The 27,269-nt window shown below is 41.9% G+C and overlaps 1 protein-coding gene across 1 annotated transcript; it reads left to right on the top strand.

Annotated features, from left to right (window-relative positions):
• Nucleotides 1–90: 90 nt before the first annotated feature.
• psme3 (proteasome activator subunit 3) lies at nucleotides 91–27,269 on the top strand. Its single transcript, XM_039739489.1, has 11 exons — nucleotides 91–261; nucleotides 2,764–2,796; nucleotides 11,029–11,091; nucleotides 14,078–14,182; nucleotides 14,611–14,662; nucleotides 17,164–17,276; nucleotides 20,029–20,097; nucleotides 20,949–21,016; nucleotides 22,278–22,332; nucleotides 24,658–24,744; nucleotides 24,890–27,269. Exons 1-11 carry the CDS (start codon nucleotides 220–222, stop codon nucleotides 24,968–24,970), a joined length of 768 nt encoding a protein of 255 aa, XP_039595423.1. The 5' UTR covers nucleotides 91–219; the 3' UTR covers nucleotides 24,971–27,269.

The raw sequence follows: 27,269 nt of genomic DNA, 5'->3' as shown, positions 1-27,269 counted from the left end.
AGCACAAGTTGAACGGAAGTTCCCGCGCGCGCGTACTTCTAGCCACTCCATCCAACTGGGGCGCGCGCGCGCAGCTCTGGTGCACGTGTCCGGCGCAGTCTTTACGCGTCATCTCTTGTTCCCACATTGGCTCCTTGTGGCCTCTTCGCGCTTTCGGGCTCTTCTACTGTCAGCGTTCCGCTCCGCGCTGTGACTTGACCACAGTTATCCAGTGGTAGGATGGCTTCTCTTCTCAAAGTGGACAATGAAATGAAATCCAAGGTAAACAAAGAGCCGCGACCACACGGGAGGGTAGACTGGTAGCCGTCGATGTTCCGAGGCCCAGTTGAGCCGGCTATTCTTGTATTATGCCGTCCATTGAGGGCCGCGTCTCACTCGCGGCGTTCTTGGTATTCACTGTGTCGGGCTTTGAAGTGAACACTTGGGGTGCTGTGACTGCTTTGTCTCTTTGCTTGTTCCATTGAGTGTTAGCCTCTCGTAAGGACGCCGTTGTCTCGCTGAGCATACACACTCGGGTACAGGCAGCTTGTGTTTAGGTGGACATCAAGTGTGCCCATCTTACCACTAAGCGAATTAACGCCGGCGGTGTTTTCAGACACTGAGGACACTGTATTTTAGAAGGACCCCCATGGAGTACCGGGCGCCTTATAAAAACACACAATGAACCGAAGTCCTTGTCCCCCTTTGAGTTTTGGCCGCCTGAAAACTGGACGTCTGGACCCCCTGGTAGCAAAGCAATCTACAGAGTGCCCGTTTAACAGCTTGGCACCAGTGGTGAAGCGTGTAGAGTTTAGCAGGTGCTTAGTGGGGTCAAGCTGAGTGTGTCCATCAGTAATAAACATAACGGGAGTGGACAGCAGCAATGTACTGTAAACTTGTCCCCAATGTCACCCTTCTGCTCATCTGGGTCCCAGCACTGGTACTTTATTTCAGTGAGCTGTACACCTCACCAGGAATCCTCAATTATGTAATTATATAGCTTTTTATTAATTGTAACATTGCTCACTGTTATCATTTATTTATATTGTCTCATAGCCAGAAAACGGTATGCTTATTCATTTAAGTATTAAAGTATATACAGGGCGAGTCAAAATTATGTTAACACTAATGGTACTGCTATGTGTATACTTATATGTAATTTTTGTGGACAATTTACGTGCCACATATGATGGCGAACAGGTTGAGACGTTCCTGTAAATCATCTTGCACATATGAAGTATGTTTTGTGAATAAATTGTTTCCACCATTCAAATGTTAACAGAATTTCGACTCGCCCTGTATTATAACTGGGGTCCAGCATCTTGAATCCCGTGCTGAGTTTGTGTCTGTAGCTTTTGTGTTGTGTCACCACGGCAGTGTGGTGTCTTGTCACAAAGGTATGAAGTTCAAAGGAGCTCAGTGTGAGTGCAGCTTGTGAAATTCAGGGTTGGCTCCTGCCTTGCACCAGATTTACTGAGATGGGTTTTGAAACCCAACGGAACTCGTGATTTTAGAATGTTATGTTGAAATTGTGCTTTCCAGCAGTTATGAACCAAGTCTCATTACGGTATGGTCGCTGTGTATCTTTTCCAAAATGTTTGTGGTTTATTTTATTCAGAAGTCAAAGAGTTTTTGATCATTCATAGACCTATAATTGGAAGAGCCCCCTGTTTGTTGCAACGTGTTCTTAAAATAGGGTGAGAAGCTCAGTCATCCGGGAGGGGCTCAGAGTAGAGCCGCTGCTCCTCCGCATCGAGACGAGTCAGATGAGGTGGCTCGGGCATCTGATCAGGACGCCTCCCTGGTGAGGTGTTCCGGGCACGTCCAACCGGGAGGAGGCCCCGGGGAAGACCCAGGACACGCTGGAGGGACTATGTCTCCCGGCTGGCCTGGGAACGCCTTGGGATTCTCCCGGAAGAGCTGGAAGAAGTGGCCGGGGAGAGGGAAGTCTGGGCCTCTCTGCTTAAGCTGCTGCCCCCGCGACCCGACCTCGGATAAGTGGAAGAGGATGGATGGATGGATGGATGGTGTTCTTAAAATAGAAGAATGAATTAGCAGTGCAGTGTAGTCCAGTGAGGGGATCCCGGCAGGTTTCCCCTACATTGTACAATAGAGAATCGGCAGCCATATCGTCAAGGTTTCTATTTAGTCGTGTTTACACAAGTAACTTGCCTTCTCAGACAGAAATAAAATGAAACCATCCGATAAGAGACAAGGCAGGCCAGCATGTACACAGACGTACATCTAAAGTATTTCCATCATTTGAAAATGGATTCTTTCCTAAGGACTCCTTGCAGTTTTAGAAGTGCATTTTATGTAAAATGGTTACATTATTCATAGGAATAACTCTTAAGCTTCTTGAAATGTATTATCTTATTAAAAAGACACATGGCACTGGGAAGAAAGGGATTTCTAGGGTAATATGTGTGGGTATTTAAAGCAACCATCCTCCCCGATTCACTGAAGTTAAGTCCTGTGTGTGTGTGTGTGTCATCAGCTGAGATGAGTATTTACAGTTTCTTTAACGTCACCCTGTGACACACACTTTCCAGATCATCGAAGTTTGCCTCAAAAACTGTAACTGCATGTTTGGTAACCTGCATGAAGCTTTGTCAGATTTCAGACTCAATCACTTTGTGAGGTCCTTCTCCATTCTGAGTAGTCCGGGTTTACAGAGCAGAAATAAATGCCAATTGCATTTTGAGTATATACAGTGTTGCATCATATGAGAGAGTCTTTAACTTCTTTTGTTTTGTTTGTTTTATTCTAACTACCACCCTCCAGGTTTCTGCATTCAGAGAACGGATCTTCAGTGAAGTAAGTAAACTTGTTCATTCTCTATTTGCTATGCTAATTATCTATTTAACTGTTCTTATTTTATGTACTTTTACAAATGTGAATATTAAGTTTTCATATTTTTAAAAAGAATTTTTCCTTAGGAGCATTTTAAGGAAAATTAGAAGAAGGCATAACCTGTTTTTTGTTATAAGGCAGCCAAGATAAATCAGGTTAAAATGATATTTCTGATTAAGAGTTTTTAAATTATTATTATTACTAGCCGTCCCCCGCGGCTCCGCCGGTGTGTTAGTGAAAAACGACAGTGAGGAGGTCCCCCCTTGGCTCCCCACTTCTGACATCACGCGTTAACCACCCCCTGGCCCACAGCCTGTGTCTTGGATTAGCGTGAATATAGCGCTCCTGCAAAGCAAACTACGATTCGCAATGAGAGAAGTCGCAAAATCAACCAGAATGTTCAAGAAAGTTCTAAAAAAAAAAAAAACGATCTTAATCCGTTAAGTAGTTCTCTCGCTCACTAGCTAAGCATAGGTAAGGTACGCCCTGAGGCTGGCGTGTGAGTGAGGAGGCCCAAAAACCTCGGCCCGCTGCATGTCTCTTGGATTCACGCAAATAAATTGGAAATCACAAGCAGACTGTGATACTTCGCATGCTGAGAGAATCAACCGGAATGTTCAAGCAAATTATAGAAGAAATCCAGATCTAAATCCGTTCTCTTGTTGCATTTTATATATATATATATGTGTATATATATATATATAATAGAGGTAGGTCCTGAGGAGTGAAACCTCAGATATAAATTTCAAGCAAGTGTACTTTCAGTTGTGTCTGGTTGGTGACTCGTTATGTCACTCCTTCGATGAAGACCCGTATACAGAGAGAGAGTGTACCATCTGATTTGAAGGCACTGTGTTCACATTACCTAGTAGTACTCCATTGTAACAGATAGATACTTTATTAATCCCCAAGGGGAAATTTACATACTCCAGCAGCAGCATACTGATAAAAACTATAAAAACAATATTAATTAAAGAGTGATAAAAATGCAGTGCAAGGTGGAGAGTGCCAGGCAGGTCTAACAGACAGACAATAACTTTATGTAATGTTAACGTTTACCCCCCCGAGTCGCATAGTGTGGGGTCTCCTCAGTCTGTCAGTGCAGCAGGATGGTGACAGCAGTCTCTCTCTGAAGCTGCTCCTCTGTCTGGAGATGATCCTGTTCAGTGGATTCTTCATGATTGACAGGAGTCTGCCCAGCGCCCGTCGCTCTGCCACGGATGTCAAACTGTCCAGCTCCGTGCCTACAATAAAGCCTGCCTTCCTCACCAGTTTGTCCCTCTTCTTTATGCTGCCTCCCCAGCACACCACCGCGTAGAAGAGGGCGCTCGCCACAACCATCTGGTAGAACATCTGCAGCATCTTATTGCAGATGTTGAAGGACGCCAGCCTTCTAATGAAGTATAGTCGGCTCTGTCCTCTCTTACAGAGAGCATCAGTATTGGCAGTCCAGTCCAGTTTATCATTCAGCTGCACTCCCAGGTATTTATAGGTCTGCACCCTCTGCACTGTCACCTCTGATGATCACGAGGTCCATGAGGGGCCTGAGCCTCCTAAAGTCCACCACCAGCTCCTTAGTTTGCTGGTGTTCAGGTGTAAGTGGTTTGAGTCGCACCATTTAACAAAGTCCTTGATTAGGTTCCTGTACTACTCCTGCCCACTCCTGATGCAGCCCACAATAGCAGTGTCGTCAGTGAAACTTTGCACGTGACAGGACTCTGAGTTGTATTAGAAGTCTGATGTATGTTGGCTGAACAGGACCAGAGAAAGTCCAGTCCACTGCGGCGCTCCTGTGCTGCTGACCACAATGTCAGACCTGCAGTTCCCGAGATGCACATACTGAGGTCCGTCTGTAAGATAGTCCACGATCCATGGCACCAGGTATGAATCTACTCCCATCTCTGTCAGCTTGTCCCTAAGGAGCAGAGGTTGGATGGTGTTGAAGGCGCTAGAGAAGTCCAGAAACATAATTCTTACAGCACCACTGCCTCTGTCCAAGTGGGAGAGGGATCGGTGTAGCATGTAGATGATGGCATCCTCCGCTGCAACCTTCTCCTAGTATGCGAACTGCAGAGGGTCGAGGGCATGGTGGACCTGTGACCTCAGGTGGTGAAGCAGCAGCCACTCCATGGTCTTCATCAGATGTGACGTCCGAGCGACAGGCCGGAAGTCATTCAGCTCACTAGATACTCACTGATACCTTTGGGACTGGAGTGATGCAAGATGCTTTCCAAAGCCTCGGGACTCTTCCCCTGTTCCAGGCTCAGGTTGAAGATGTGCTGTAGAGGACTCCCCAGCTCCAGCACACAGGCCTTCAGCAGTCGTGGTGATACTCCATCTGGACCTGCTGCTTTGCTGGCACGAAGTCTCCTCAGCTCTCTGCTCACATAGGCTGCTGTAATTGTGGGTGGAGATGTCTCACCTATGCTGGTGTCAGCAAAAGGATGGGTGGAGGACCCTGAGGTGAGAGTGGGTTAGGGTGGTCAAACCCGTTAAAGAAGTTGTTCATCAAGTTTGCTCTCTCCACGTCTTTCTCGATGGTGGCACCCCGCTTCAAGCTGCAGCCAGTGATGATCTTCATCCCATCCCACACTTCCTTCATGCTGTTATTCTGCAACTTTTGCTCCAGCTTTCTCCTATACTGCTGAGCTGGACTCGGAGTTCCTTCTGCATGCGTTTGAGCTCATGCTGATGACCGCCTTTAAAAGCCCCTTTTCCTCTGCTTCAAAAGGCCCTTGATGTCACTTGTAATCCATGACGTGTTGCTAGCATAGCAGCGTACTGTTCTTACTGGAACTACAATGTCCATCCAGAAGTTGATGTAATCAGTAGTGCAGTCAACAACCTCCTCAATGTTCTCACTATGTGACCCCAGCAGGATATCCCAGTCCGTAGTTCCAGTCTCTCAGAGCCTGCTCTGCCTCAGGGGACCACTTCCTGAATGAGCGTGTGGTTGTAGGTAGATCTGTGTAGTTGCAAAAATGTGAGGTGGCTATATTAAGTAAAGGTTACATTTTGATAATTACGGTCCATGTGGATGACACTGGATTATTTTTTTTTTTTTAGTATAAATTCCTTGTTACATGAAGTGAAAATACAAATTACATACAGGGAAATTTTCAGTATTAGAAAGAATTACTATGCAGTTTTCATGCAGATGTAATTAGTTTTCACAAATTCACTTTTGCCTTCCTTTTCCATCAGAATAAAATGATTCTAATTTGAACTTAAGTTAACAACTCCAGTTTCAGTCATTTTTGTCATTTCGATCCCTATCTGAGTGTTTTCCATTGAGCACACAGCAGTGGCGTATAATCACCACTAGAGGTCTCTAGTTTCCTTCCAGATGCAGCATTTTAGCTTTGGCAGAGTTTTGCTTGTGTTTTTCAGAGGCTGAAATGTTTATTTTAGAGAACCCTTAGGGGGTCTTGAAAGAAGATGGTTTCAGTCATGAGCAAAGAAATGACTTAAACATTAAGTAAAGAAATAGGGTTACATATACATTTACTTAGCTGATGGTTTATTTCCAGACTAAATTCCAAATCCATAAAATTCGTGGTCCTGCTGTTGGAGCAGAGGTGGGTGACAAACAAAGTAAAGAGTGACCTCCCACCCCACACATTTGTTGGCAGTACTGCCTAAAATTAAAGAAAACCATGTATTTGCTGTGTTATTCTTGTTGAAATGAGCAGTGCATTGACCTGTTTAAATAAAGAGACTCACTGTTTACTATTCACACACTGTGTGCCCATGTGCTTCCACATCTGAGAATTTCCAGTGTCGTGAAAAAGTGTTCAGCTGTTTTTAGATTTTACTTTCTGAGACTCTCTGAACTTAACCTTAAAAAAGCCTTACTGTAATATATTTTATCTACACAACTCTGTACATCTCACCAAGTCAAAGAAACAAACTGAAAATCTATCAAAAATGTATAAATTTAATGTAGAGTTTTCATACCCTTTGTTAACTTGAGGCTACTTTTGCTTGGGTGCAGTGTGCTACATTACCAACTCATCCAATGTATTGGTGGTCTTCACCAGTGTAGGGAATGAGAGGATTGTCTGTTTGCAGTTAATCAGTGAGGATAAAAGTTCTCTCTCCAGTGAGGTCCAACAGAATGGTAGAGAGTTTCCAAAAGTACACCAAAATGAAAGCAAAAGAGCACTCGTGCAAATATCTCTCCATCTAGTGCCTTACATCTATCTCTCTCTCTAAGCATGACAGTGCAACGATTTTATGTGACATTTTTATGTCACTTTTTTGTCACGCTTTTAAATCGGGCTTATTTTAAAACCTACGTATACAGTGGGTACGGAAAGTATTCAAACCCCCTTCAGTTTTTCACTCTTTGTTATATTGCAGCCATTTGCTAAAATCATTTAAATTAATTTTTTTCCTCATTAATGTACACACAGCACCCCATATTGACAGACAAAAAAAAAGAAATTTTGAAATTGTTGCAGATTTATTAAAAAAGAAACACTGAAATATCCCATGGTCCTAAGTATTCAGACCCTTTGCTCCGTATTTAGTAGAAGCCCCCTTTTGAGTTCATACAGCCAGGAGTCTTCTTATGAAAGATGCAACAAGTTTTTCACGCCCGGATTTGGGGATCCTCTGCCATTCCTCCTTGCAGATCCTCTCCAGTTCTGTCAGGTTGGATGGTAAACGTTGGTGGACAGCCATTTTTAGGTGCCTGGTTGTCTCCACACATACCGCTTAGAATTAAGGCCAAAAAGTTCTATCTTGTTCTCATCAGACCAGAGAATCTTATTTCTCACCATCTCAGAGTCCTTCAGGTGTCTTTTAGCAAACTCCATGCGGGCTGTCATGTGTCTTGCCTCTCCTCAGTGTGTGGAGACAACCAGGCACTGCTCATCACTTGTCCAATACAGTCCCCACAGTGAAGCATGGCGGTGGCAGCATCATGCTGTGGGGGTGTTTTTCAGCTCCAGGGACAGGACGACTGGTTGCAATCGAGGGAAAGATGAATGCGGCCAAGTACAGGGATATCCTGGACAAAAACCTTCTCCAGAGTGCTAAGGACCTCAGACTGGGACCTTCCAACAAGACGATGACCCTAAGCACACAGCTAAACTAACGAAGGAGTGGCTTCACAACAACTCTGACTGTTCTTGAATGGCCCAGCCAGAGCCCTGACTTAAACCCAATTGAGCATCTCTGGAGAGACCTAAAAATGGCCGTCCACCAACGTTTACCATCCAACCTGACAGAACTGGAGAGGATCTGCAAGGAGGAATGGCAGAGGACCCCCAAATCCAGGTGTGAAAAACTTGTTGCATCTTTCCCAAGAAGACTCCTGGCTGTATGAACTCAAAAGGGGGCTTCTACTAAATACTGAGCAAAGGGTCTGAATACTTGGGACCAGGTGAGATTTCAGTTTTTCTTTTTTAATAAATCTGCAACAATTTCAAAAATTCTTTTTTTTGTCTGTCAATATGGGGTGCTGTGTGTACATTAATGAGGGGAAAAAATAATTTAAATGATTTTAGCAAATGGCTGCAATATAACAGAGTGAAGAATTGAAGGGGGTCTGAATACTTTGCATACCCACTGTGTATGTTTGGCATCATTCTTTTCAGAATGTATCAACTTTAATGTGTTGTGAGGTTTTCAGATTCTTATTCCATTTTTAAATTATAAACTAAAAAATATCAAGAACTCGCGTCCTGCAAGGGGAAACTTTGTGCCAAAAGATTCAACTATGCCTGGGGCTGGAAATAAGACAAAGAGTAGGACAACTGCTGTACAGGCTTTTAAAAGTTTGAAGCGCTGCACGAGATGAAGATCACGCCGCACGGCAGCAGCAGCAAGCCAGCAGCTGATCGGGCAAAGAAGAGAAAAAAAAAAAAATCCTGCATTGGTTTCCCATTGTATCACCGTTTAAGAGGGGGTTTCGGAGGAGCAACTGTGACTCCTTGGGGTGCGTTCAGCCCCCCTCTTCATAACACGAGTGGCAGAGAAGCCAAGTGGCTGACGCGTAGCGCAGGCTGGGGGTGTTGGTGAGTGAAGCAAGCAGGGGGTAAGCCCCCTAGTTATAAGATTCTGAGAAGCACATTTCTGGCGTAGGGTACAAGACCACCACTAAGGCAGTGAACAGACCTCAGTGCTCAGATCAGTGGAAGAATTATGAAATGACAGCCAGGTGACCCCTCTAAACGTCTTTGCAGAACAAGAATGGTATTTGTCAGAGAGACCTCTGTGACTGAGTTGGAGAAGTCAGTGACTGTAATTAGTGAGGATGTTCACAGCTCAACAATTTTCAAGGCATTGCACTTTAAAGTGCCTTGAAGGAAGAAGCTGTGGCTGAAAAAAAAATGTCCTTGTCTGTAAGGAACAAAATTGGAAGATCCTGCAAAGATGTGGCAGAAAATCTAGTGGTCTGATGAGAGTGGAAGATGTTGTCTTGAACAACGGGGAATACTGTCTTGTGTTTAATTTAACAGGTCATGTTGCATTTAAAATGGTCCTGAGGAACTACAGTGGTACCTCGGTATACGTCCTTAATCTGTGCCAGATCCTTTGATGTATACCAAACGAATTTTTCCCATAATAAATAAAGGGAAAATGATTAATCCATTCCCATGAAAAAAAATCCTATTGTTATTGGCATATACATTGATGGGGTTGTATAAAATAAACCCTGCTTAATACTAAAATACATAAATACAAAAGCAATTAGATGAAATAAATACATTTAACCTCACCTTACTTTTTAATAACATCTTTGTTTTTCACAATCGTAGATACTGTCATTCTTGGCATACAGTATGCAGTAGCCAAGTCCCAGATATGCATGCCATCTTCATACTTTTCAACAATCATGTGAAAATTCACAGAGAGTTATAGTGCGTACTGACGCTCGTGGGCAGTCGTGGCTTCGTCTCGAGAGAGGTAAACAAGGGTAGCACGCGAGTCGTATTCCAAACAAAGGTCATATACCAAGCAAAATTTTTCACATCCAAATAGGACGTATACCAAGTTGGACTTATTCCAAAGCGAACGTATACCAAGGTACCACTGTATTTTGATTCGGGGTGTCCAGCTCCGGGTCTGGTGGGCCGCAGTGGCTGCAGGTTTTCATTCTGACCCTTTTCCTAATCAGTTTTCACTGCTATTTCACTCCTTACCCCTTCATTTTCATACGCGAAACGAGCCGACAGATGACCAGCTAAACTGGAACGTCAAACTCCAGCCAGTTTCACTCCAACCAGTCTGTTAACGAGAAGCCGATTCTTGCTGCTACTGTAATTAAAGCCGTCATTGAATATCAGGACTTGTCGCTGCTTTCGTTCTGCCACAGCACTCTGTTGATTTCCTGTTTTTTTCTAAGACCCCCATCAAGATGTTTAGGTGACCTGAGCAGACCAATGTGACCAAGACCTTCACCTTTCTTTATTTTCAGGTTAGCTGATCAGGTGGCATCTTATTTCGTGTCTCATTATTGTTTGGCTTCTCATTAAGTAAAAAGAAACAACTAAAGGGGTCCGAGTCACGTCAGTTAAAATGAAGGCCAAACAAGTGAATCAGCAGCAAAAACGGCTCACTGATTAAGAAGATGGTTAGAATGAAAACCTGCAGCCACTGCGGCCCACCAGGACCGGAGGGAGTTTTACTCCCTTGATGTAGATTAAAAAATTTAGTTTGAATAAAAGTCCCTGCAGCCATGGGTTGTCATGACAATTCCTGAATTCCAACAACAACAACAACATTTATTTCTGTCGCACATTTTCATACAAACAGTAGCTCAAAGTGCTTTACATATTAAAGAATAGAAAAATGAAAGACACAATTATAAAACAAAATAAATCAACATTAACATCGAATAAGAGTAAGGTTCAATGGCCAGGGGGGACAGAAAAAACAAAATAAACTCCAGACAGCTGGAGAAAAAAATAAAATAAAATCTGTAGGGACGTTGAACGTGAACGTTTCCACTTTGCCTGAATTGTAAGTACTGACGTTTCATTTAATTTTAAAGTCTGGAAACTTGTGAAAGGTGAATGCAATCGATAGGAAAGCAGTAAGTTATACTCCATGCCCTTTAACGTGTTTCACTTTTCTTGTGATGATCTTCCTGAAGTACAATGTAGCCAACATGTTTTGGTGATCAAATGGAAAATTATTTATTTATTTTTTTTAAGCTCTGGTATTTATATTCTTATTTTTCCTTAGGCAGAAGACTTAGTTGCAAACTTCTTTCCCAAAAAGTTACTGGAGCTTGACCATTTTCTCAAGGTTAGTATACTGTGATGCTTTATGGTGATGTGCAGGTCTGTCTGTCTTCCACTGTTCCCAACATGTCGCAGACTGACTTACTGTGTCTTTTTTTTTTTTTTTGAAAAATAGAATTGTTTGTGATAAGTGTGATGGTCTCAATATGACAATGACGCCTAACGTTAAGGTTTCTTTGAATCACTTGCCTAACTCCGGCCCTTTTATAGTGAACCAGACCACTTACTGCATTACAAAAAAACGCCTATCAGCAGTTAGAAAATTAAACAACCCAGGAGAGAGTAACTGGGCATAACGAGACGTAGTCCAAAACTGTCGAGACTGTGCACTGGGGAAAGACTGAGGTGGCTGAATCTTTACAGTTTAAGCCAAAGCAGATTAAGGGGTCACATAACCGAGTGTTAATCTGTCTGCAGGCAGTTAATGGTGTAGATGGCGGGTGTTACTTTAAAATGTACAGTAGCTCTTGGACAGGAACAAGGGACTTGGTGTAAATATTTACCGCTAGCCAACTTGATAAGGTTATACTTTACACAGAGGGCCAGAAGTGAATGGAATAAGTTACTAAGTAGTATGGCACACAGTAGTACTTTGAAGGTCTCTACATGCCACTTGGATGTTATTTTGAAAACATTCCAATAATACAAATTGACAAGCAATGCTGGGAGCAGCGACCTGCTGTTGTGCAGCTTTTTATTATGTTCTCCCTATGTATCCATTCCTCTTGAGACACTCAAAGTTTGGTTTTTTCAACATAACCTTTTTTTTTTTTTTTTGCATTTTATGTTCTAATTCCCAATATATCAATCAAGAAAACTATTTTTTATCTATTACTAGCCATCACCTATGGCTTCACCTGTGTAGTAGTGAAGCAGGAGAAACTTTAAATATCAATAAACAAACAGCTAAGTGGAGGTAAGGTACACTTCAACACGTGGTGACAGGGCCCTGCCTAGCTCCCAACTCCTGACGTCCCGCTTCCCCCTCCCCTCGGCCTGCAGCCTCTGTCTCGGATTAACGCAAATATATCGCTCCTGCAAGCAAACTATGATTCTTGGAGTGATGAGCGAAGTCGCAAAATCAACCAGAATGGTCAAGCAAATTCCAGGAAAAAAACCTGATCAAAATCTGTTAAGTCGTTCTCTCGTTTGCTAGCTAAGCAGAGGTAAGGTACACACCCTGAGGGCTGGCACGTGAGTGAGGAGGGCCCCACCTCCCTCCCCTTGGCCCGATGCGTCTCTCTCGGATTCGCACAAATAAATTGGTACCGCAAGCGAACTATGTTACTTAGCGTTATGAGAGAAGTCACAGAATCAACTGGAATGTTGAAGAAAATTATACAGGTGCCGGTCATAAAATTAGAATATCATGACAAAGTTGAAACTTGTACATTAGATTCATTCATTACACACAAACTGATGTATTTCAAATGTTTATTTCTTTTAATTTTGATGATTACAACGGACAACTAATGAAAGTCCCAAATTCAGTATCTCGGAAAATTCAAATATTGTGAAAGGTTCAATATTGAAGACACCTGGTGCCGCACTCACTCTCATCAGCTAATTAACTCCAAAGCCTTTAAATGGTCTCTCAGTCGAGTTCTGTAGGCTACACAATCATGAGGAAGACTGCTGACTTGACAGTTGTCCAAAAGACGACCATTGACACCTCGCACAAGGATGGCAAGACACAAAAGGTCATCGCTAAAGAGGCTGGCTGTTCACAGAACTCTGTGTCCAAGCACATTAATAGAGAGGCGAAGGGAAGGACAAGATGTGGTAGAAAAAAGTGGACAAGCAATAGGGATAACCGCTTGTACCCTGGAGAGGATTGTGAAACAAAACTGTGGGGGAGATTCACAAAGAGTGGCCTGCAGCTGGAGTCAGTGCTTCAAGAACCACCAGGCACAGACGTATGCAAGACATGGGCTTCAGCTGCCGTATTCCTTGTGTCAGCCACTCTTGAACAAGAGACCGCGTCAGAAACGTCTCGACTGGACTGCTGCTGAGTGGTCCAAAGTTATGTTCTCTGATGAAACCTTTGGAAATCAAGGTCCCAGAGTCTGGAGGAAGAGAGGAAGAGGCACAGAATCCACGTTGCTTGAGGTCCAGTGTAAAGTTTCCACAGTCAGTGATGGTTTGGGGTGCCATGTCATCTGCTGGTGTTGGTCCATTGTGTTTTCTGAGGTCCAAGGTCAACGCAGCCGTCTACCAGGAAGTTTTAGAGCACTTCATGCTTCCTGCTTCTGATGAACTTTATGGAGATGCAGATTTCATTTTCCAACAGGACCTGGCACCTGCACACAGTGCTAAAACTAACAGTACCTGGTTTAAGGACCATGGTATCCCTGTTCTTGATTGGCCAGCAAATTCGCCTGACCTTAACCCCATAAAAAATCTATGGGGTATTGTGAAGAGGAAGATGCAATACGCCAGAGCCAACAATTCAGAAGAGCTGAAGGCCACAATCAGAGCAACATGGGCTCTCATAACACCTGAGCAGTGCCACAGACTTATCGACTCCATGCCACGCCGCATTGCTGCAGTAATCCAGGCCAACTAAATACTGAGTGCTGTACCCGCTCATACTTGTCATGTTCATACCTTTCAGTTGGCCGACATTTCTAAAAATCCTTTTTTTTGCATTGGTCTTAATTTATATTCTAATTTTCTGAGATACTGAATTTGGGACTTTCATTAGTTGTCAGTTATAATCATCAAAATTAAAAGAAATAAACATTTGAAATACATCAGTCTGTGTGTAATGAATGAATCTAAAATACAAGTTTCACTTTTTGAATGGAATTATTGAAATAAATCAACTTTGTCACGATATTCTAGTTTTATGACCAGCACCTGTAGATAAAAAAAAGATCTAAATCCGTTAAATAGTTCTTTCGTGAAAAGCAGACCGACAGACGTTGAATTTTATATTTCTGTTATGTTTATTGGCTTGAATTTAATTGTGTACTTTTTTTTCTTTCAAGGATCCTCTGATAAATGTTCTCGATTTGAATGAAATCCATTCAGAAATTAATCTGAGTGTGCCTGACCCAATTTTGCTCACAAACAGCCATGATGGACTAGAAGGCGTAAGTGGAATCTACATACTTTTTTTGTTGTTATTTCTATTTTTTAAATTTAAGAGTTCTTAAAACTGACAGTTATATTTACAGAGGACAGCCAGGTCCCCAAATCACATTTCACTGTAAGAGCAAAGGGCGACGTACTCTTGAGTTTTAGTCTGTCAGGTTAAGGAGGTTATACTTTAAATACAGCAAGAGAGAAGAATAGTGAAGTAGATTTTGTTTTACCTTCCTGAGGAAGTAGGATGTTTAATGAGCATACTAATTTTAAGACATATTTGAAAATGATTCTGTATAAGCTTATTTATGAAAGCATTAAAAATCAGTTTTATTAGTATGCTGTGTGAAGCGTATTCAGCTTTGCTTTATTGTGTTCTTTATGTGCCTCCTTATTTCAATGCATTTTTCTTTGTGTGTCTGTCTGTCTTTAATAGCCACAGAATGCAAAAAAGAGGAAGCAGGAAGATATTGAAGAAAACTGCCAAGGCAAGTATAAGCTGAACGCCTCAGAGTAGATTTCCTTACGGCGCCCGTGTAAAACTGGTCTGCCAGCTCAGATGCTTTCCTGTAAAGATTTGTCAAATTATTCTTGCAGTGCCATCTAGACCAGGGGTTGCCAAGTCCAGTCCCGGAGGACCACTGTGGCTGCAGATTTTCATTCTAACCCTTTATTTAATGAGTGCCCTGCTTGTGCTGCTAATTAACTTCTTGTGAATTCATTTTAATTAAATTGCTTTTTTAAGATTTGTTCTCCTGAATTTCTTCATTGTTCCTCTGAATTGTTTCATTGCTTTCTTTAAATGGCACCCAAACACAAATGAAACAAGGAGTGAGCCAACCGAAGATCAACTAAGTCAGGGCTGCAAACTCCAACCAGCTGCTTAATGAGGCGCCGAGTCTTCTTATTAATTAAACCTGTTCTTTAGTTCCATGGCTTGTTGCTGCTCTCATTGTGCAATAGCAGACATTTCGGAAATTGTTAATTTTCTCTTTGTAAGAGCTCTGTTAAAATGTTTTGGGGTCCTGAGCAGATCCACATTCCTGAGACCTTCACCTTTCTTTATGTTCAGATATTATATGATATCTCATTATTTTTTTGGCTGCTAATTAAGGAAAAAACAATTAAAAGGTTCTGAGTCTTCAAGAGCAAATCAATTACAATTAGTTCAAAAAAAGTTAATTGGCAGCAAAAACGGGTCACTCATTCAGAAAAGGGTTAGAATGAAAACCTGCAGCCACGGTGGTCCTCCAGGACTGAAGCTGGTGTCCCCTGATCTGGACTGTTGCAGTTTGTTACCATTATTTGTTTTAACAGGAGAGCTTTCTGACGTTCAGATCCTTGTGTTTTTTTTAAAAAAGCTATTGTTCCTTAGGCTTTGGCACACTGGTTGCTGGTTTCTTGTTCCAGTCATTGACTCCTTAAGCTTGTGTCATTTGCTTAACCTGTCCCTGCTGGCGTAAAGTAATTTTGGTTTAGTTTGACGTTTTAAAAAAAAAAAAACAAAAAAAAAAACAAACCAAAATGGTAGTATTAGAACATCAGAACACTCTGGACGACAGCAGGCCATTCAGCTCAACAAAGCTCGCCAGTCCTCTCCACTTATTTCTTCCAAGAAAACATCAAGTCGAGTTTTGAAAGTCCCTAACGTCTTACTGTCTACCACACTACTTGGTCGCTTATTCCAAGTGTCTGTCGTTCTTTGTGTAAAGAAAAACTTCCTAATGTTTGTGCGAAATTTCCCCTTCACAAGTTTCCAACTGTGTCCCCGTGTTCTTGATGAGCTCATTTTAAAATTCAAGTCTCGATCCACTGGACTAATTCCCTTCATCATTTTAAACACTTCAGTCATGTCACCTCTTAATCTTCTTTTGCTTAAACTGTGAAGGCTCAGCTCTTTTAATCTTTCCTCATCACTCAACCCCTGTAGTCCTGAATCAGCCTTGTCGCTCTTCTCTGGACCTTCTCTTGTGCTGATTTGTTCTTTTTGTAGCCTGGAGACCAAAGCTGCACTCAGTACTCCAGATGAGGCCTCACCAGTGTGATATAAAGCCTGAGTGTCACCTCCTGTGACTTGTACTCCACACATCAAGGCGCTATATAACCTGACACTCTGTTAGCCTTCTTAATGGCTTCTGCACACTGATGGGAAGTTGATAGCTTAGAGTCCACTATGACTCCTATTAGTATTCAGAGATCTGCTTGTGCTTTTCATACATATTTTTTATCTTGGTCATCTTCTTTTCTTAAGGATTTACATTTTTAATTGTACATAATTTAATTTAAATGCAGACAATTGTGTGAAATAGCAAGATATCCTGAACATAGTCCCTCCGTAGATCCTCAAATTTTTTTTGGTTTAGTTGTTTTTTTGTTTGAATTAAGTGCCAGAGCCTTTTTTTCTTCTAAGCAAACTTTAAGGCTTATTTTAGAAATGCACATTAAGTTACCTGACTCAGGGTGGGTGTGTGCGTAAAAGAACCAGTGATAGGCTGGCGCACCGTCCTGAACTGCTTTCCTCCCTTGTGCCCGATACTGCACCCAAACCCCCCCAAATGTGATTGCAGTATTTTGAGATGTTTTTTATGTTGTAGAAAATTTTCATATTATCTAATTTCCTCTGTTAAAAGGCACAACAATTATTGAAGAGGGTTTGTATAGATGTGACATAATTTAAATTGACTTTTAATCGCAGTAGTTTTCTTCCAGTAAAGAAATTAGTTGCACTAAAAATAAATAAAAAAAAAAAAGTTTGGAAACCCTGCTATTCCGAATGAAGGTCACAACTAAAACACGTTCCCCAATAATGAGGTTGTCTTCATGTGTTACTCCTTTTTAGCTTTTGTAAATGGTTTCTCTCCAGGTTTTCTTCCTGCTCACGTTATCTGCTGTTTGAGGTGCACAGCAGCCTTAACTCTCCTCTTTTTGCTTTTATTGCTGCTCATTTACATTCATTTAAGTAAGGCAGTGGTGTCTTTTACTGCTTCAGGTACTAAAGTCTTTGTGATGCCTGGTGGGATGATGAAGAGTAACAACAAGTTGGTGGAACTCATTGAGAAAGTGAAGCCTGAGATCAGAACCCTCATAGAAAAGTGCAACACAGTGAGTTATTTTTGTTGTTGTTAATAAATTGTGGTTTTAAATTTTCAGCTTATTGGAAAGGGGTAATGGGAGCCCTAGGCAGTATATCAGCAAAAAGAGCTTAAAAGAGAAATTAATGAAAGGTACTGCATAGTCTTCCTATTCTACACGAATGCCCTTCTCTAATGAATCTTCTGAAAACTCTGCTGCTTTATGCCAAAGTCCATGTAACAAGAGCTGTGATGGAAGGTGCAAATTCAGGTACCAGTCTGCTGGAGATCGGTCATTGTGTCACCTCCTTACATACAGTAGTTGTCATTTGTCATTGTTATTGTATGTGCTGTAGAATGCAGAGTTATTATTTTTGAGTAGTCAGATATTTCATGTGTACTGTAGTTATTATTTTTATAAACTGCACAGGCAGTGTGGTGTACTGGTTAAGGCTTTGGACTTCAGTCCCTGAGGTTGTGTGTTCAACTCCCATTACTGACACTGTGTGACCCTGAGCAAGTCACGTGACCTGCCTGTGCTCCAGTTTGAAAACCTAAAGAAATGGAACCAATTGTATCATAAATGTAGTAAGTCACCTTGAATAAAGGCATCAGCCAAATAAGTAAGTGTAAATATTTGTAAACTAACAAATATAATTTACCCAGTATTAAAATGAAAAGCAACACAAAGTATCTTTAGAAACTAAAATGCAGATTATGAAGTGGGTAGACGTTGGAGAAAAGCAGCGCTGTGTTGCGGAATAATTGGGGGTGGCACCTGGCCGGGAAAACAGCCACTGCACAATGTGAAAGAGGGGGCTTGGAAAGACACCCCGTCCAAATCGCAAGCACTTCACAAATGCTTCTCCGCTGCTAACGTCCATTAGTCTAAGGTGTGCCCACCATCAAGAATGACTCCAAACGTATACACTGTATGTAGGTTTTAAAATAAGTCACACAAAATCATTGCATTTTCAGGGTTATTTATTTATATATATATATATATATACTGTATACACACACAGTGGGTACGGAAAGTATTCAGACCCCCTTCAGTTTGTCACTCTTTGTTATATTGCAGCCATTTGCTCAAATCATTTAAATTAATTTTTTTCCTCATTAATGTACACAGCACCCCATATTGACAAAAAAAAAGAATTTTTGAAATTGTTGCAGATTTATTAAAAAAAAAAAACTGAAATATCCCATGGTCCTAAGTATTCAGACCCTTTGAACCCTCAGTATTTAGTAGAAGCCCTCTTTTGAGGTAATACAGCCAGGAGTCGTCTTGGGAAAGATGCAACAAAAACCTTCTCCAGAGTGCTAAGGACCTCAGACTGGGACCTTCCAACAAGACGATGACCCTAAGCACACAGCTAAAAGAACGAAGGAGTGGCTTCACAACAACTCTGTGACTGTTCTTGAATGGCCCAGCCAGAGCCCCCCAATGGAGCATCTCTGGAGAGACCTCAAAATGGCCGTCCACCAACGTTTACCATCCAACCTGACAGAACTGGAGAGGATCTGCAAGGAGGAATGGCAGAGGACCCCCAAATCCAGGTGTGAAAAACTTGTTGCATCTTTCCCAAGAAGACTCCTGGCTGTATGAACTCAAAAGGGGGCTTCTACTAAATACTGAGGGTTCAAAGGGTCTGAATACTTAGGACCAGGTGATATTTCAGTGTTTCTTTTTTAATAAATCTGCAACAATTTCAAAAATTTCTTTTTTTTTTGTCTGTCAATATGGGGTGCTGTGTGTACATTAATGAGGAAAAAAATGAATTTAAATGATTTTAGCAAATGGCTGCAATATAACAAAGAGTGAAAAATTGAAGGGGGTCTGAATACTTTCTGTACCCCACTGTATGTGTATGTGTGTGTGTGTGTGTTTATATGTGTGTGTATACAGTATATATGTGTATGTATGTATGTGTGTTTTATATAAATATGTGTGTGTGTTTATATGTGTGTATATATGTGTGTGTGTGTGTAATGTACAGTATGTGTATATAAGTTCGGGACCTCCTCTCAGCCTGCATAATAATTGACTCTCCTTTCAACAAAAAAAAAAAAGATAACAGTGGCATGTCTTTCATTTCCTGGCAGTACTGCGGTGTTTTCCGAACAAAGATTTTTAGTGACACAGTATTTAGGTATTTGAAATTAAATCAAATGTGAAAAACTGGCTGTGCAAAAATGTGGGTCCTCTTGTTATTTTGCTGATTTGAATGCCTGTCACTGCTCAATACTGATTACAAGTAAAATTCTGTTACAACAAACTCCCAGGGACCTAAAAAGTATTTCATTGTAACACAAATGTTATTGTAATGAGATTCTGTATTTGTCACTAGTGTCCTTTCTTTAACTTGCTTCCAGGTGTTTGCAATCATTTCAATAGTTTCTAATCGGCTGACAGTTCTTTAGTAAGCGTTCCAAGTGTCAACTGGATGATAACATACTTACAAGACTGCAAGATTGTTACAGTCTGCTTTATATATAAGATAAATAAAGTAATAATAGCTAAATATTTTATCCATGCTTTGAAATAAAGTGATAACAGCCAATTACCTCAAGAGTTAGAACTGTAACTCTTGAACTCAAAGAATTTCAGAAATGAACATCCTGTTGAATTTTACATCCTCCTCAATCCTGAGCATGATATCTGAAACGAGTTGTCTCTGTTTTGTCATACCATGCAGATGATGACATTTCTTGAATTGTCATTCAGTCAGCGTCAAATACATTTCATGTGCAGTGGCTTCCAACTTTTTCTTTTAAAACAGGTTAAAATGTGGGTTCAGCTGTTGATTCCCAGAATAGAAGATGGAAACAACTTTGGGGTGTCTATTCAGGTAAGCGATCCTTCCAGTCCAGTAAACCCAATCAGGTCAGCTTTGTGGTTTGGTTGATTCCTTCGAAGGGAGCACAGCATGTGCACACATTATAACAGCATGTAAGGTGCTTATTGTGAAGCTCTACAGAGAGATGTGACCCTGCAGAGTTTAATGCCACGTACTAATAAAGACCCTAATAGTTTTAAAGCATACAACACAGTGGTAGGACAGTAGAGCCATGTTTTTTAATTCATGAAGTAAGAACATTTTCTGGAGCTTTGAACTGAACTTAACGTAGATGGTATACGGTTTTCCTTTCTATTGGAGGTTTCAGAGAGTATATTTAGATTCTTTCCTTTTGGAAATTCTTTACAGTTGGCAACTGGTACATTTGTAATCTTGATATATCATTTTGTGAAAATACCTGGCGACAGTGCTCTCTGTGACATGTGCTGTTGTTTAGATGTACTCCTCATATGCAGATGTTTCCATGAAAGGAGGCATTCTGGGTTTGATTTCCAGGCTGGTCCCACTCACCGTTTGTGTGGACTTTCTTCTGACGCTCCATTGTCTTCCCACATGCCAATAGCAGACTGTACACATTAGCTAATAGGCAACTTAATTTGGTGTCTGTGTGAGTTTTCTCTAATGCCATACATTTTGCTTCAAGATTCTTTTACTTAAAAACAGGTTCAGAAAATGCATGGATGGTTTTTGTGCACTAAGGAGTTGCTTTTAGAAGTGGAGTGTGAAAGACATAAATGTGGGCAGCTGTTTTGATGGGCGAGTCTTTTGTCAGTGAGTGACAGAGATTTGATACACTGATACAAAAGAATCTCATGAATAACTTGATACTCTGAAATTAACAGGAGGAAACAGTGGCAGAACTTCGAACAGTAGAAGGGGAAGCAGCTTCTTACCTGGACCAAATTTCAAGGTGTGTGCCAAACTGTTAGCTCTCAGATCTTTCACTTTTTGGCCGAGGGACGCATGTGATTGCACTAGTAAGTCGCATGTTAAAGCAAATCATGGACTGATTACACTGAGTAGAATAGTAAAACATCTGGGTAGCGCATAAGCTTCTTATTTCACAAATACACACCATGGACCTTTAGTAAGTGTATTGTCAGCACCTGAAATGCATCAGCAATACCAGCGTCACATTTTAAAATTTAGGCATTGCTTTCAAAAAAATGTGGTGTTTCATCAGTAAGGTCTGCACAAAAACACCAAGTAACGACTTACATCCCACATTTGACGATTCAGATATTTGATTCTTTTTGCTTCCATGCATTTATAACAAAAATGTTTATTTGGTAGTTTCTCCTATTTTGTGTGCATTATGGGACAAACTCCAGTTTATTAGACAGCAGAGACTATGCACAAAATGTTCATTGGAGTTAAAGAAATATCCTGCTGCTGCTGCATGCATCTGAACTTCTGCATGGGATTAATAAAGTTTATCTAATTTAATTACGAACAGTTTCTGTATCTTGACAAGACAGCAGCAGAACGTGGACTCTTCTGGTAATCTTGACTCCTAAAAATCTGATTGGATGATAATAGTCACGAGTATCTCTGCTGTGCGCCCTGTGCTGGCTGGGATTGGCTCCAGCAGACCCCCTTGACCCTGTAGTTAGGATATAGCGGGGTGGATAATGGATGGATGTCTGCCATTTGTTAAGCGCCATTAGGTAGAGTGCGTCAGGATAAATGCACCGCCTGTGTGTGATGATCTACAAGAGATGTGGTGCACAGTTTAAGTCTAAGAGAGTAGAGGACATTCTTTTTTTTTAATTCTTACTTTTCAGTTGCACACAAATGTATGAAATGTCTGTTTTATTAATTGGTTTACAAAATGTAAAAACCGCAAGGTATGGAGGAACCTTTTCATGGTGACTTGATTGTTTAATCTGTCAATTTGAGAAATGAAGTTTAAACTCGACGCTATCAGAGTGATCAACATTTAAAAAAAAAAAAAACAATTTGTGTGCTTTAAAATATGCAACTGCTTCGTTACCTCTGCTCTGCTTTGAATCAGCCTTTCAGTTCTAGATTTACTTCATTGCTTTACTTCTGTGATGATTTGGATTATTTAATACTGTTATTTTTTGGGGGTCAATTCGTTTTGTTTGTTCTCCTTCAATGTAATTTGTTTTTCTCCCCAAGTAACCAGCCATTATTTTACTTTTTTGCAGATACTACATTACGAGAGCCAAGCTCGTGTCTAAAATCGCAAAATACCCTCATGTGGTAAGCACTAATAATTAGTGAAACTTGGTAAGCGGGTCTTGGAAAGCCAGGCTAAGCGACCTACACAGTACTGGGTCACTTACTAGGGATGGTTTTTTAAGGCCGATACCGATTTCATGTTCTTTAATTGGCAGAAATATTCCCTTTTTTTTTTTTTTTTTTGCTTTACAACACAGAAACTTAATATTTCTTCCCAGCCTTGACTTTCTCAGTGCCACCTCTAACATCCAAGTGAAAGACATCACAGCTACAGTTCAGAAAAATTCTATAAAAAATCAAACCAAGACCTACTGAGATTAATAAAGGATCAGCCCCCCCCATGTCATTTTGTTGTCCCCATTTTGCTTTAATGACAGCCTTGACTCTGTTGGTTCTTCTCTCTCAGCTTTGCACACCTAGATTGTGTAATATCTGCCCAATTACACTTTAACTGTTCAAGTTCGGTCACGTTGGACGGTGAGCGTTGGTGGTCTGCTATCTTCAGATCTTTCCACAGATTTAGGTCTGGGCTCTGCCAGGCCACACCAGGGGGATTCACTTTTTTCTCCTTCAGTCACCGTATGATCAGTTTTGCGGTGTGCTTCGGGTCGTCGTCGTGTTGAACGGTAAACTTTCTGCCCATCTTCACCTTTCTGGCAGAGGGTAGCAGGTTTTCCTCTAGAATTTGATGGTATTTTGCCCCATTCCATTTTTCCTTCTACCCTAACGAGAGCCCCAGGCCCCCCACAACAGGATGCTGCCCCCTCCATGCTGTACTGTAGGTATGGTGTGTTGTGGGTGGTGAGCTGCATTGGTGTACCGTTTGCTGTTGAGGCCAAAGAGTTTGATTTTGGTCTCATCTGACCAGAAGACCTTTTTCCACTTGGCATCCGAATCTTCAAGGTGCATTCTGAGAAAGCTCAAATGAGCCTTCATGTGGCCTTTCTTGAGAAGTGTGACCCTCCTGAACAAGCCACAGTGGTGGAGCGCTTGAGAAAAAATTGTTGTCACCTGCACACCAATAATGACCACTCTGTGCTATCAAATCCTGTAACTCCTTCAAAGTGGCCATTGGCCTCTCTGTGGCCTCTCTTACCAGTGTCCTCCTTGATCTTCCATCCATTTTGGAGGGTCCTAGTAGTACCATTAGTACTGTTACCTGAGCAGCTTACTTTCACCTGCGTAACAATAATCGCCTGCGTCCATCTTTGTCAAATCACTCTACTGCTATTTTAGCCAACAGTTTGTCACCTCCTGCCTGGACTATTGCAACTCACTTCTCTTTGGTCTGCCCCAAAAGTGACTACATAAACTTCAACTTGTTCAGAATTCGGCTGCTCGTATAATTACTAAAACACCCGACTCTGATCACGTTACACCTGTTATTCAGAGGCTTCATTGGCTGCCAGTAACGTTTAGGGTCTACTATAACATTTTAGTCCTTACATACAGTATCAGGCTATTCGTAATCTTGCCCCTGCATATCTCTCACAGCTCCTACAAGTCACTAAACCCTCTTGTATGCTCAGATCCTCTTCTTCCATCAACTCAAATAGTCCAGCAGCACGTCTTGTCACGATGGGATATCCCGTGTTTAGCAGATCGGCACCCTGCTTATGGAGCTCATTACCTGCCTACCTTAGGAACACGACTACCGTTCACCAATTTCAGGCTAATCTTACAACTCATCTGTTCAAAATGGCTTCTTCACTGTAATTGTTACTGGTGGTGTTTTATTTGGATTTTAAATTTTTAAGTTATTGAATGTTTAATTTTTATCTGATTGTACAGTGACCTTGAGTTTTTTGAATAAAATGTATTATTATTATTATTATTATTATTTACCAAACTCTTGTTTATGATGGACTTTACTGAGCTCCTTGGGACTGATAAAGCCTTTGAGATCTCCTGCCTTCTGTCCGTCCACAACTCTGTCCCTGAGATCTTTTGAAGGTGGCCTGCCGCCCGTAGTCAGTTGTTTGCTGTCAGGGGAATGAATGGACCAGGAACAGCTTCACTAATCACACTCATTACAATGAGCACAGGTGGGAGGAAACCAGTAACCGCAATGGGAATGGTGGGCATGGACACCTGAGTGAGTTTAGGAGGGGGCTGATCTTTTATTAATCTCAGGATTTCTTGTTTTTTAGTCCGTTATTCTCCAACCCGCTGTATTCTAACTTTTTAAAATTCTTCTCAACTGTAGCTGTGATTTCTTTCACAAAAAAAATGGGAATATTTCGAAGGGGGGCTTCTCTTCCTTTTTCACTGTATGTGAGTTAGACTGCTGGACAAGTCCGTGATGCTTTTTGGTAACGACGCCTGCCCTTCCATTCCCCTCACCAGGAGGACTATCGTCGAACTGTGACGGAAATCGATGAGAAGGAATACATCAGCCTGAAGATTATTGTCTCCGAGCTAAGGAACCAGTATGTAAGTTGAGAGATGGTCTTGCAGTAATGGCGGCCTGTCGCTGTTATTCCTAGTAATGAGCTTTGCAGTGTCGCTCCTGTTTCTTGTCAGATTTAATTGAAGTGCCATCTTATGCTTTGTGTTTGGTTTTTTTTTTTTTTTGCAGGTTACACTGCATGACATGATTCTGAAAAACATTGAAAAAATCAAGAGGCCCCGAAGCAGCAACGCGGAGACCCTTTACTAAAGGAGAGGCCAGTCTGTGTAAAACAGCAGCAGTACTGTAAGCAGAACTAAAGACCGTGATTGCCTTGGTTCATTTTTGAGCAAGTGACTCACCAAGATGAAGTTGCCTGGCTGGAACTGTGAAGCACATGCCCTGTGTCAAGTTTTATGATAAAGTCCAAAAAAAATTGAAAAAATAGATATATTTTTTTTTTGATGGTGTATTAAAAGTTTTAAACCTCAGGAGGTTTATCCTGAGACCATTTATTTCATTACGGTAAATGTTCGGTTTCTGAATAATTTACCATGTTGCACTGGGGAAGCAAAACCCGACCTTTTCATTTTTTTATTTCATTTTTTTTTTCGTCTGCAGCTTGTCCAGTTTTGTTGTAATTTAGCCGAGTGATTCTTTTCGGCAGCAGCAGCAGCGCTTGATGTACACTCACGGCGCACGAGATTCGAATTTTGTACAGAAGGCTGGCGTCTCGTGTCGAATGTATGCTCACAGTATTAAGGGGGCTGCAGCTCCAAACCGAAAAAATGTAAAAACGAAGCTTCATCGTCCACGACTTGAGTCGTCAGAATTGGCTTTGCAGTGCGCGCTCTCGCGTTTGACCTTAAAGTCCTTCTCGTTTGGGTTTGTGTTTTAAGGAGAGGCTTTTTGGTTTGCCTTTTTTTTTAAATTTTTTTTTGTGCCGGTTTGTTGTTTTTCTTTCCTCCTGTTACACTTTTGTGTCTTTTTTTAACGTCTCTAAAAGGACACTCGACAGTCACCGTCACCAGTCAGACCGTCACAAGTCCACTTTGGTTCGGAGTTCAGACTTTCTATGAAGGTGAAATGAAACGACTGAACGGAGCGGAATCGTGCTTGGCACTTCGCTCCAACCTCCTGTTACACGTCTTGCGTTTGTTGTGCTGCTGTCTTGTCGCGCCGCGGGCTCTAACGGCCTATCAGCAGGAAGGTCTCCTCCTGCCTTCCATTGCTGCCCACCATTAAGTTGTAAACCAGTGAGCCCCAGACTGGTGCGGCTCCTGTTAGTGAAAGGCCCGACAGTTCAGCTTCGAGCACAAACTGAAGACTTCCTCCTGGAGGGACAGCACTTCAGACGAGGTGTCACTCGCTGTCCTCTTCAGGCCTGCCCTCCACGTCTCACGTGTCCCCCCATTAGCTGTTTTCCATTTGCGTGTTCTGGTGGTGCTGGGAAAGCATTTGGAGAGACGGGGTCTCCATTAGAGCTCGGGACTGACTCGCCTCCACCTGCTATGGACGGTCACTTGCCGGCTGTGCTTGGGTTGATGGCTCGCCATCGGTGCCGTGTTCTTGCCACTTCACGTGAGAGTTTAGTCAGGGAGCAGCCATTTTCTTTTTTTTTCTTCCTAAAGCTTCTCCACAGACATTCCAGAACATCCGATAGAAAAGCAGCAGATGTGCCGTTTGGCAGAGAGCCGGGTGGCCGTCGGTTTTGTGTCCCGCCGGTGGCCTGTAAATGGCCCTCTCGCTGTCCACTTCCGAGTAGCAGATGAGCGGCCCGAGCCGAGTCTTCTCTCTGACAGACGACTTCCTCTCGAGATAATTGGAGTGCACATCTTCGAGTGGCATTTCAGGACCCTCAGAGTGCTTGCTGATGAGCGGGAGGCCCATTAAAGTCTAGACACGGTGCTGCTGAGCATTTCCTGATCGCTTCCTTGGTGCCTTGCTGTCCTTCAGAGTGATTTTATTCTTCTGTTTGTAAGTTTGGAAGCCACAATTGGATTTTATTCTTATTTTTATCTGTGATCTGCAGCCCTCTTCCCGCTGTGGAAAGGCGTCTTCTTTTTATTTGGATTGGTTTTTTGGGTAATCTTATGTTGGAGGTTTTGCCCTCTAAAAAGCACGTTGGCTCATCTCCACTTCCGTCTGTTTGCCGTTCTCTAACTAGAGTGGCGTCTTTACGTTTCTCCACAGTCCGTCTGTAAATCGTGGCCTGTGCACCGTTGGCACCATTTCATGTAAGGCCTGCTAGAGAAGGTGCTTCTCGGCTTTCCCAGTTCTCCTTTGTATGGAAGTTTAATTATGTGTACATAGTATACAGCTGGCAGTGGGTGCGGAGGGCACAGTGTGGGTACTCGGACCCCCTTCTCTTCTGAAACACAAACTTTACATTTCTCTTGTTCTATTAACTGTGAGCCAGTTGTTGCCAGGTCAGTCAGTGCCTGGGCGTCTGTTCAATTCTGATTCAATTGCGCATCACTGCCTTCAAACACAAGTTGGGTGTGAAACTTTTTTTTATATGCGATAAAAATTCAAGGCAATGAAAATAAAAAACAATTCTAACTCTGTA

Source organism: Polypterus senegalus, chromosome 17 (assembly GCF_016835505.1).
Source record: "Polypterus senegalus isolate Bchr_013 chromosome 17, ASM1683550v1, whole genome shotgun sequence".
Lineage (NCBI taxonomy): Eukaryota > Metazoa > Chordata > Cladistia > Polypteriformes > Polypteridae > Polypterus > Polypterus senegalus.
The sequence above is the reverse complement of the archived record's forward strand: the minus strand, read 5'-3'. Positions and strand labels throughout refer to the sequence as shown.